The sequence below is a fragment of the Benincasa hispida genome, chromosome 12 (genome assembly GCF_009727055.1).
Source record: "Benincasa hispida cultivar B227 chromosome 12, ASM972705v1, whole genome shotgun sequence".
Taxonomy (NCBI): domain Eukaryota; kingdom Viridiplantae; phylum Streptophyta; class Magnoliopsida; order Cucurbitales; family Cucurbitaceae; genus Benincasa; species Benincasa hispida.
The window spans coordinates 52,140,248-52,151,796 of NC_052360.1; the positions used below are offsets into that span (position 1 = coordinate 52,140,248).

Consider the following 11,549-nt stretch of genomic DNA (forward strand, 5'->3'; position numbering starts at 1 on the left):
GTGCCTAGTGAGATTTTGTTATATTTGAAAATGTTTTTGACAATTTTACCATTTAAAACAATTACTCTTTTAATTATTTATTAATTATAAATATATTATTTATAATTAATATATTTTAATTAATACATTTAAAATTAATATTTTGTGTTATCTTTAACTATTTGATCTAAAATTTTATTATGAAATATTAATATTCTAATTAATTTATATTTATTTAATTGTTTTAGCTATTAAATTAATCTTTCATATAAAATAATTAGTGATTAAATGACTAATTAATATAACGATATATTAAATAATGTTAAAATTAATTTATGACTTCATTAATTGTACCAAAGTGAGTTTAATCAACGGTAATTGGCATGACCTTCTTCCTTAAAGATCAGAGTTTTGATCTCTATCATCTCAATAGTGTACTAAAAAAAGACTTGACATTATTCTCTTGCATTTATTTAAGTAATTATTTAATATATATATATGGTTAATCGAACACAAATATTTAACTTTCACACATTGATTATTTTGCATATCCAAACACATATATTAATTATTCCAGATATTTAAAACTTCCATATATTTAAATCCTAGATATTTAATATTCATGCCCATGAAATAATATTTTGGTTCCAAATTAACTAATTAAAAAAGTAGATTAATTATAATTAAATTAGTTTCCTTAATTTTTGGTCACCGTTAAAATTAATTGAAAATTTAACATGATAATTTTTCAAAATTAATTAACTGAAAATTTAAAAATCTATGAACTAAATAAAATTAAACTCAAAAGTAAAAAAAGTAGATTAAAGTTGTAATATTTTGAAATCTAAGAACCAAAATGGAAAAACTAAGGACTAAAAAGGTTTTTTTCCCCTTAATTCAACCACTTAAATAGGGATTTCAATTTTAGTCTCAATTTAATCTCCATTAATTCAATCACTCATTTTAAATTTTAAAAAGAAACACAGTAAAAATATCTAAAAACTCACTATTTGCAACGAAGATCACTTTAATCCACATTGAACAAAATAAATGATCGATGCACAAAATAGACCAGTGAATATTTTTTTTTTATCAAAACTCAATTGTTTTTTGTTCAAGAAAATAGCACTAATTGTTTTTCTTTGAAATTCTATTAATCTTACTTTACAGGCTTACACATATTCCACTTGTCATTTTCGTGCGTGCGTATATATGTAATAAGAGGTAACAATTGCAACATTTTATTCAAGTTTTTAAGTGATGTTTGATGAAATTAAAATGTTAGTTCAAATTTGATAAAACTTGGCGAATAACATTGTCTATAATTTGGTTGTTTGCCAAATAATAATAGTAATAAGGAAAAGAAATCAAACTAGGATAATTTCTTGTAAAAATGAATGATGGAAGAACTAAGCCGAAACGTTTCGAAGCAATTGAGATATGGAAGTTATGAACCAAAATTGAATTGAGTAAGAGTTGAGAGAGAAGAGAAAGAAGACAGACAATAGAATGTGTTAATATGAATCTAAAATTTCCATCATATGTAAAATGATACAACTATCAACAACACAGTAAGTTAATTACAAGAACAGTAATGCTAGAATTGAACAAAGGAAATCTTTGCAACTTGCCAAGAGGGGTTGGAAGGAAATAAATAAGAGAAAAGAATAAGAAGTCACAAGTTTTTGAGTTTGGAAAGAGAACCTATACCTCCATGGAAATATTTTACAGAGGCCAATGGAAACAGATGATCCAAGGAGCTAATGTTTGATTGTCTTTAATCACTCCCAACAAATTAGGCCTTTGCCCTCTAAAACCTTCCACTCCAAAATTTACCCAAATATCCAAAGTAGCAGTTAAACAAAAGGGTAGTCTCACACCAAAAAGTATGATTGGTCTTCAGAACTAACTTCGTCAACGGGCTAAAGTCATGAGTGCTTCTCATTAGCGTTCATCGGTTTCTCGGGGACTTCTAGTTGCGGAGGCAAGAGTTTCAGAAAGCTTCCTTGAACAGGTTGATTAGCCATTGCAGATTCGTTATCTGTGGTTGGAGACCAAAGTGACAACTTAAAAAGACATTAACGAAGGAAAGATCTGACCAACTGAAAAGATACTTGAGAAATGAAGGTTTCTCGAGGGCTTAAAAATTACCAAAAAGTGATTTGATGGAAGGTCTTTTAGATTTCGCGCTCTTCTTTTTCAGTTCAGCTGTCAATAAAAGCAGTAGACAAGTCATGTAAGATTAGTAAAATCGGCCATGGAAATGGATATAGTAAAAGATAAATATTTCTTCTGATTCTTTTTTAGCTTTTGTTCGGCCTACAACCTCTTGATGGTGTACAAATTAAACCAAATTCTTTTGTAATTATAGCCTTCTAATGATTATTAACAATTGGAGGGCTCTTCTTTATTAGTTTTCTGAGAGCCATATTCCCTTAGGCTGTCCTATACATCTTTGTTTCTTATAAATAAAAAACCAAAAACAAAACAGTTTTGTGCTACACATTTTTGTCACAAGTTTTCATATTTAGTTATGTATGAACTAAACATGCAAGAGAAAATATTTGGGTTGTGAGAGGGAAGTGAAAAGAAAAGAAATATCTGTTGAAATTTTGTTCTTCAAGCATGTAATAAAATTTATACCAACTACAAGAGAAAATATCGTAAGAAGGTGTGCCGAGAGAGATACCAATTCCAGGCAATTGATTATCATCAATGATTTCAAAGTTTTTGTACGTATAACCTACGAAATTGATATCCTTCGATGACAACATCTGCATTAAATAACAAAAAGATCAGCAAATAGGCAGCATATTTATTAGCAATGTCTTAAAGGCCAGTGATTTGCAGGTCACCATCTGTCTGTATTAAATAAGAACTAGGTTATATAAAACACTGGCCTTACACACCTCCCCAAACAAAAAGACAGAAAAAAATGGTCCGCATTGTTAAGAATCGAGAAAAGATAAATTTAGTTGAAAAACCAAAGAGAAGAATCAATTTCGCTAGACTCCAGACCTTTTTCTCACTATCCATAAAATACTATTACCCGCCCGAACCAAATAAATGAAAAAGTCGCAAGAAAAACAGCCTGCCAAGGAGTCTCTCCCAGTTTCAATTCCAAAATAGTCCAGACCATCTGGTCAATTAAGAAAATAGACGATCTCGACACCACTGACATGCCAAATGTTTGTTTACCTCGAAAACTGACTCCCAAATGGCAAGAATCATACTGAAAATTCAAAAAACAAAGGGGTATTTTTTAATATAAAAAAATATTTAAACTTTATAGCAAAAAGTTCCTAAAGTAGAAAGCACTTTCAGAACTTTTTGTTATAAAGTATAAATATTTTTGGAATTTTTCCATTTATAAGAATTTCCCAAAAACAAATCTATTCTTTTAAAAAGAAATAAAAGAGTCAACAGTTGTAACATTAAGTCTCCAACCAGTTGACCTTATTTGTCTCAATTACAAAAGTTGCCGACTATCACACAATATGGCAGTAAAATAAAGCCGCTTCTCAAACTTCAAGTCAAACCAATGACAAAAGTCAAAGAAAAATCCAGCAATCTTATCAAGTATCTTCAGCCAACTCCCAAAAGTGGATTTGATAGAAATAGCCACAACAGAAAAAAGAGCCTACCATCCAGCATATTAAGAAACTTTAGATGCAAGGTATAGAATGGCCACAGTAAACACTTTTGTCACCGTAAGATTAAAACCCAATTCCAATAGTTCCCAATAAACAAATGATACATGATCAGGAGTCTGACAAACTAACCTTTCTCCATGGACCTGATTTTGACGAACTTTGAATTGCGTTTTCAGTCTATCACAACATCAATAATTAGATAAATGGAACAAGTTAGCACAAGGGTAGCAGAAGCATTTCTGCTGTAGATACAGAAAATGAATTACTCGCATACCTCTTCAAACTTCTCAAAATTTTGAGTATCCAATTCATCATTGACCTCAGGAATAAATGCAGCTTTCATTTGATACAACTTATCCCACTCAATGCCCTTGAACCAAGGATGTGCCTAGAAATAATAAGCCAAATCAACCAATAATTTAATTGTCGCTCTATTTTAGGAACTCAATATGTTAATGATGATCCAAATTCAGAACAGAACACACCACACATCACCTTTATTTCGTCTGCACCCTTGGTCCCAAGCCTTTGTTCAACATTGCATAAGAGTTTACTAATTAGATCCTTCGCTTCTGGAGAGAGCTTTGCTTCTTCTGGAAATTTCAAATGAGTTCTCCAATTAACTATCTGCACCATAGGTTAAAGAAAAAAATTACTAACGAATGAGAAAACATCAAATCACTAGACGATTCCTAAATAGTTAACTAAGCTACACAAATTAGAGATGATTTATCCAAATTACACCATGTCCCTATCAGACCGTCATTTTCCAGTCTCAGGGTATTGAAATAAGAAAAGTTCCTCTGTTTACATATCCGAAAGACAATGAAGTGTTGAAAATCATTCTCCCCATTCTAATAAATTATTTGCTTCAAGCTGAAAATAATTATGACGGAATTCCTATCCAAAATAGTAATCAGACTCGTCAGTTCAACAATGACATTAACCTAAACAAAAGTAGAAGACACCTTTCCCATTTATCCATTCTTCTTGTCTATTTCAATTTTTAGTTTAACATTTTGCTTCACTACATAACCAGAGACTTGTACCAATCTAAAATTAGTTTTCATTATAGACTAAGTTAGTAACATCAATACTAAACTTCTCATTTTCAATCTGATTCTAAAGTAATTCAGTATGCATTAACAATAGAAGTTCTATTCCAATTTCTACTTGTTTTTGTGGTTGACTTTCTTTTTAATTCGATCACCAAATCCATTCTCATCCAGTAAACATAAACCAACATGCATGTGATGTACTCCATAAGATTTAACTTAAATTCATGTTAAGAAATCAAGGATCATAGCATAATCTGAAATTAGTTCCACATTACCTTCCTACAAGTTGACATTGGCTCGTCTGAGTAAAATGGTGGGAATCCCACAAGCATTTCATACATGATGGCACCGAGTGACCACCTGAAGTAATTTTAGCAAAATGATTGAAAGATTCTTTTGAAATATAAAAACAAATTGAATAGAGCAAAAAGATGCTAACCAATCACATTCCATTCCATATCCTTTCTTCAGCAAAACTTCCGGGGCAATATAATCAGGCGTTCCAACTGTAGAATAAGCCTGCGTCACAAATCACCTTGATGTCAAATACAAACTTCAGGGAAGCAACAAAATTTTAGCAGTAAGATATGTGGTTGTACAAGGTTTAAAATGAGAACTTCATTAGAGAGAGAGAGAGAGAGGGAGGGAGGGAGAGAGAAAACCCTAGAAGAAACAGAGTCAAAAAGAAAAACTTTTGGTTCATCAGTTCATCAGATTATAAGTGACTAATGTCTACAGATCTACCATACATGATATTGAACTACTTACAAGCATCCGCCTATTCCTTTGCCAATGTTGTAGTTGTTCCTGTTGTGTGCGTTTTGATGCCACAGGACGCCCATCACTTTGAAGAGCACCACTGAGGTTACTTCCCTGGGAAAAATCCTTTTCTTGGAGGTTACTACAATCTAATGGTTTACATAATCCAAAATCCGATAATTTCATATGGCCATCCTTGTCAAGAAGTAAGTTATCCGGCTTGATATCTCTGCAAAGCACACAGGAAATAAGGGTTACTCCCAATAAACCATATATGTGCCCCCAAAGAAAACAACCCAACGGAATTAATCAATTACAGAATAAATCAAGCAAGAAATATCAACCTATGAATATAATTATGTTTATGGATTGACTCGATAGCTAAAACTGTTTCACCAACATAAAACCGAGCCTCATCTTCGGTTAGAGTATCTTTCCTCATCAGCAAAGTCATCATATCTCCACCAGGTAAGTATTCCATAATAAGATATAAATACTCTTCGTCTTGGAAAGAGCAGTACAGCTTTACAATACAGTTACTGTCAACCTCCGCCAATAGATTCCTTTCAGCTTTCACATGTTCGACCTATAGTCAAATAATATGCATTCAATAAAACAGTGACTAAAGCTGTATATAGTGTCTATAATGCTAATCTAAGCATACCTGGCCTCTTCGAAGCATCTCTGATTTCTTAAGCTTCTTCATGGCATATACATGGCCAGTTGCTTTCTCCCGACAAACTCTAACCTGTATCTCAATCAAAAGGGAAATGTGTCTCATAGAATGAACAATAGGCTAACAAACTGTCATAGACTGTGTGCGCATGAATCTAACATCAAACACTAAAATATGTAGTCAGCCTATTCATTTAACCATCAATAAAGAGGAGACACAAAAGGTTGAAGGGATTTGGAGTCCAAAACCTAAACGACAAGAAAAGGTAGAGAACAAGAGTATAATCCCATTTCCCAGAAGTTCTCCGTGGTCCACTGTTCTTCCAATGGATGTAAAGGACCTCCTCAACACTATCCATGTGGGTCACCCTTTGGGAGTGGCAAAAGCCTTATTGTGGAACCAATCTCGGGCCTTCTTTTGATCTCCTTTGGAAAGAGAGAATCAAAGAGTCTTCTTGGAAAAAAACAGGGGGGGAAAAAACTCCCTTTTGACGCGTTCTTTGACTTCGTTATTTATAATGCTATCTCTTAAGTGTAAATTCTCTAGTCACTTTGCTTCTCACACTTATGCTTCCCTTTTAACCATCTTCCCCTCCGCCCAAATACTTAGAAGGCCAATGGTTCACTCTGTCTGCACACCACTACGTGCTAGCCAACTCATCCATAAGCTGCTTTCCTTATTGATCTTCAAACCATAAATCCCATCAAACATCCTAAGAATGTTGAGCATATGTTAACTTCATCTATTGCTGGCAATGCCATATATTCGAACAATTACATATATGGAAACTAAAAGCAATCTCATTGCCAGCCAGACTATCCCAAAGCCAAAAGGAACCCCAAGTGGGGAATATGCACCAATGCAATAGCAAAAAAGAAAGACGATATACATGATGAGGTATTATTCTTCACTTTGACCAGCTCCAGCTATTAACATTTGATACTTTACCTTTTCTGCTGAATTTACTAGAATTAGCAGCCAAGTTAAGAACAATGCCAGATCTCACTTTAAAAGCTAACCACTAGCAGCCAAAAAATGAAGTAAGATAAACTTTAATGTTAAAGAAAGTATTCATACCTCTCCAAAAGCACCCCTCCCTATCATTGTTAGTGGCTCAAAATCATCAGCACCCATTTTATGCCTTTGAAGACGCATATACTCTGTTTCCTTCTTCTCTAGATGCTTAAGCAGGTTGCTTTGCTCTTCTTGAGAAACCTCAGCATCAGCCAACTTCTTTTCTAGAACGTGGCGTCTGCAAAGAAGCGGTGAAAAATTTACTACAAGGTACAAAATTAACAAGTACATATAAGATTAATTAAACAGCCAATGTGACGAGGACTCCAATCAGTTTCTGGGAAAGAACTACAGGCTGACCTAACAATGCGAGTGTGTGACTGGAATAAAAAGCATCTGGGAACAAGATTGAGCAAAGACTACAAGCACATTGGCCAAGCAGTTTTAACAAGTGTTACATAATGCTTTACATGAAGATGAAAAAACAGCAGACGGAGACTGGAAAGACTAAGGAGTAGAGAATACTATAGAAAAATAAACTAAGCCCACAAATATTTCGCTGTGAGCATTGTTTTTTTTTTTTTAATTGACCAGAATATTTCACTAGAAATTTACCAGAACATTCACAAAAAACAAATACGTTAAAGAGTAAAATAAAAGACATAATTATGACAAGTATATATTTGAATTACAGAGGAAATATTAGTACCTCAAAATTAGATATGTGCTCTTACGACTAACGGTTAATTTTAAAAAAAGGTGTGTGTAACAGAAATGCCTTCCCAAAAGTAAGTTAAATGCATAAGAACATGGCAGTGAAAAGAGCCTGGACAGTGGCTCATAAGGAGAGGTAATGCAAACTGACAAGTACACAGGTAGGCAGGAAAATTAAAACAATGAAGGGAACACAAAAGCAAAATTTTTGGCCCATACAACCGTAACAAATCCAACCTCTCTCTCCTTTCTTCCAAGCTCTTCATTTGCTTCTTGTAATGGTTTTCTATATACTGCTTGGCAGCTGCGACCTTCTGCTTGGTGACATTTGAGGGCACATCTTCACTGGTTGGTGCTCTTGATCCATCTCTTGCATTGCCTGTACTCTCCTTATTTGTTGAGGGCTTTGGCTTGTCTTTGGATCTAAACTTATTAAACCAACACCTAGTAGCTTCCATTATATCATGCAATTAATATGCTAAGTTCTAATCCACACCTCCCAATATTCATTTTAATTCAACAATAATACATGACATAGTTCACCCAGTACGTAGTGGACAGCAAATATACATATATTGGAGCAGTACGTCTCCAGTAGGTTAGATAATGTGATTTCCTGCATGGAGAAAAATATCTAATAATGAGAAGAGGATAAATAATACTAAAAAAAGAGAATTTAAATTAACATATCATTCTCGGTGGTGAAATAGAAATAATAAAATGATACAATATCTTTTAGTTAATAAAACATAAATCATTGTTTTCCACGAGTCTATAGTCAAGGCATTGATAAATGGATAAACTTCTTAAAGCCTCCAAGCTTTCTGGTAAGCATTTTCCAACAACTTAATGTTACAAAGCAATACACTTCCTGCAGCCAGCAAACTTCAGATTCAAAAAGTAATGGCCTCGTGATATATCAATTCAGTTGCGGTTTATGTCAGAGACTCAAAGTGGAACAAAAGCCTCCCTTAAATGGTAGTTAACAAAATTTTAGTGCAGTATAAGTATTACCAGACATAAAGCGACCAGCAACAAAAATGATGCTTCAGCTAGTATCTACTGCACCAAATTACTGACCGGTCGGATGGTCAATCCAGAACGCCGTCCAAAATTGTTACGAGAGCTCATTAGTCTGTTGGTTATCACTTATCAGATTATTATTTATTAGCTATTACAATTGTGTTTGCTCATTTTAGTCTTTCCAGTTCTAAAATCATGACGCACAGACATTTATTTTATCGAAATTTGAAAGTTTGGACCGCCGGACAAGAGACCGAGTCAAACTAACCTCCAAAACTACATCCACTTCTTTTTATAATCTCAGAAAAATTAAAAAGACCACCACCAAATCCTCCTTCAAATTCCGATCAACAAAAATCTCCAAGAAACATAACACACAACCACCAAGCAAAAGAACATCGAGAAAGAAAAAGATACTCCTCGCGAATTAAAATCATTTCAATCCACATTCTCCACGGAATTTGACCAAAACGAAAATCAAACCAGATCAATCAACTCAAATTAAAAGCAAAAAAAAACGAGACCAGAAGACACATCCGACCTAATAGATCGGATAATGAACTGAACAAGCATATAACTGAAAGAAACAAAGCAAATCAGGCATTGAAGGAGAATTAGACAGCGGAAAAAAAGGTGAGTGAAAAGGAGAAAGTACCGTACAACTTGTCCGAGAAGAAACAGCAAGAAAACAATGAGAAGTGAGGCGAAACCCTAGAGAAGAAAGTGAGGAAATGTACGGACCGCGATTTCGGGTGAAGAAGAAGAAGAAGAAGCAGTGAAGAAGAGGAACACTCTGTCTTCATGATTCGGATGCCCCATTTTCCCTCTTTCTTCTTCTCTTTTTCTTTCTTTCTTCTTTTAGCTTTTTTTCTTTTTTCTTTTTTCTTTTTTCTTTTTTCTTTTTTCTTTTTTTTTTTTTTTTTTAATTTTAAAGATGAAACGGTGCTTTTTTATACGCGTAGACTGGTTGCTTCATTTTCATTTTGCTGTTTCGCATTACTTCCCTTCCCACTAATCCAAATCTCACATTCTATTTTTTATTATTATTATTGTAAATTAATCTATTTTCTCTCGTTTATTATCGCGATAAATCCCATAAATACGTGGATTATTGATTTTAGGTTGGGAAAACAACTTTTTAATTACAAATTTAGTCCTAAAACCCGATCATTTGATTTTTATTAAATTAACCTTATAAATGAATGACCTAATTAGTTGCCCTTAGGATCATATCTTAACTCTTTAAATTATGAATTTCACCACTAAACAATTTTCTTAATCTTGCAATGCAACTTACCTCTTAGTCTCAAATGTCTTTAAATTTCTTTGTTTTCTTATCTACTTTTTGTTTTAAAAAATCAAAATAAATTTTTAAATTAAACAAAAGATTAAAAATTTGACTAAGAATTGAAGCTTTTTTTTTTTTCTTTTGAGGAAAAAGGTGAAAATTATAGTATTGAATTTAGGGATAAAATTAGGAGAGAAAAAATCAATAACATAAAACTAAAACAAAATCATTATCAAATGAACCTAAACTTTGAGATTTATGTTTAATTACAAATTTAGTCTCTCAACTCTTAAATTTAAAAATAAAAAAAAAAAAAAAAAAAAAAAAAAAAAAGATGACTCTTTAAATATAGGAACAGAGGTTTGAAGTTTTATTGCACATATAATTTAAATTTACATCTAATAAATAAAATTAATTTTTAAGAATGTTTAATTTGTCAGTAACTTATTAAACATGAAGTGAAAAATTCAATGTTTTTTTTAATAATAGGAGTGGAGGATTCAAACCACATACTTCTTGATCACTAACATATACTAATTTAGTAACCACGGACCTCTTGATCCTCAATACATACAGATGTCATGTCAGTTGAGCTAAGTTATACAAACCTTAGAAGCGTAGAAACTGAATTTAAAATTTAACCCCCTTTTTTTTAAGACTTTCTATCCTTAAAATTTCAATAATTTACTTTCTAAATTTTAATATGTAACATTTGATTGTTTATTTTCAAATTTTCACTTTTCAGTCCTTAGAATTTAGTACGTAACAATTCAGTTTTTTTCATAGAGTAGATAAGAATTTATTATTTGTACTTTAAAAATGATACAATTTAACCTCCGCAATTAAGAAAAAAAAATCATCAAAATGAAGGATCAATTGTTATTATATAATGTTGGTGTTTATAATTCATAAACATATTTGGTTCTAGTTAGATTGTTTTTTGTTTAACTTTTTAAATGTTTAATTTTGAAAGTAAATAATTTTAGAAAAAAATTGAAGTGTTTGCTAGCCTCTCAAGATAGTTTTTGAGACATTTTCAAAGTATATTTTAAATCGTTTTTATCAAAAGATTTTAAATAAAAATTATTTTTTTGAAAAAGCATATTTTCTCTAGTCAATCCAAATAGAAAATAGTTTGTAGTTTTCCTTTTTCTTTTTGTAGTTCTAACATAGAAATGATTGGAGATTTGATTATTTAATTTTTCTACAATTAAATCTTTAATCTCAAGTTCAATAATTCGTTGAATTATGTTCAAATTCAAAGTAAAACTTCTTCAATTAAATTATGTTCATATTCCCAGTAAAATTTCTTTTACTTAGAACATTAATTAGAGATAATTTGAATACGTGGTTATGGGTTGAATTTATATGTAGATTGATGTATA

At 32.0% G+C, this 11,549-nt stretch overlaps 1 protein-coding gene across 3 annotated transcripts; it reads right to left on the bottom strand.

Moving 5' to 3' along the window:
• Positions 1–1,486: 1,486 nt before the first annotated feature.
• Positions 1,487–9,791, bottom strand: LOC120067054 (serine/threonine-protein kinase tricornered-like). 3 transcript variants are annotated; one of them, XM_039018428.1, is made up of 14 exons: positions 9,537–9,791; positions 8,091–8,469; positions 7,203–7,377; positions 6,114–6,197; positions 5,794–6,035; positions 5,459–5,678; positions 5,130–5,209; positions 4,966–5,050; positions 4,128–4,259; positions 3,907–4,020; positions 3,762–3,809; positions 2,669–2,753; positions 2,131–2,187; positions 1,487–2,020 (listed from the first exon to the last, which is right to left on the bottom strand). In XM_039018428.1, exons 2-14 carry the CDS (start codon positions 8,309–8,311, stop codon positions 1,908–1,910), a joined length of 1,656 nt encoding a protein of 551 aa, XP_038874356.1. In that variant the 5' UTR covers positions 8,312–8,469; positions 9,537–9,791; the 3' UTR covers positions 1,487–1,907. The 3 variants fall into 3 exon arrangements, with proteins under 3 accessions (XP_038874356.1, XP_038874355.1, XP_038874357.1); XM_039018427.1 differs by having other exon boundaries at positions 9,532–9,791; XM_039018429.1 differs by lacking the exon at positions 9,537–9,791 and adding an exon at positions 8,868–8,890.
• Positions 9,792–11,549: the final 1,758 nt, after the last annotated feature.

Coding starts and splice junctions, on each gene's coding strand:
- LOC120067054 (XM_039018428.1), bottom strand. CDS start 8,311: ATGGAAGCTACTAGGTGTTGGTTTAATAAGTTTAGATCCAAAGACAAG. Junction 5,679..5,793: donor AAACATAATTATATTCATAG/GTTGATATTTCT, acceptor TGTGCTTTGCAG/AGATATCAAGCCGGATAACT. Junction 2,021..2,130: donor TTCCATCAAATCACTTTTTG/GTAATTTTTAAG, acceptor CTCCAACCACAG/ATAACGAATCTGCAATGGCT.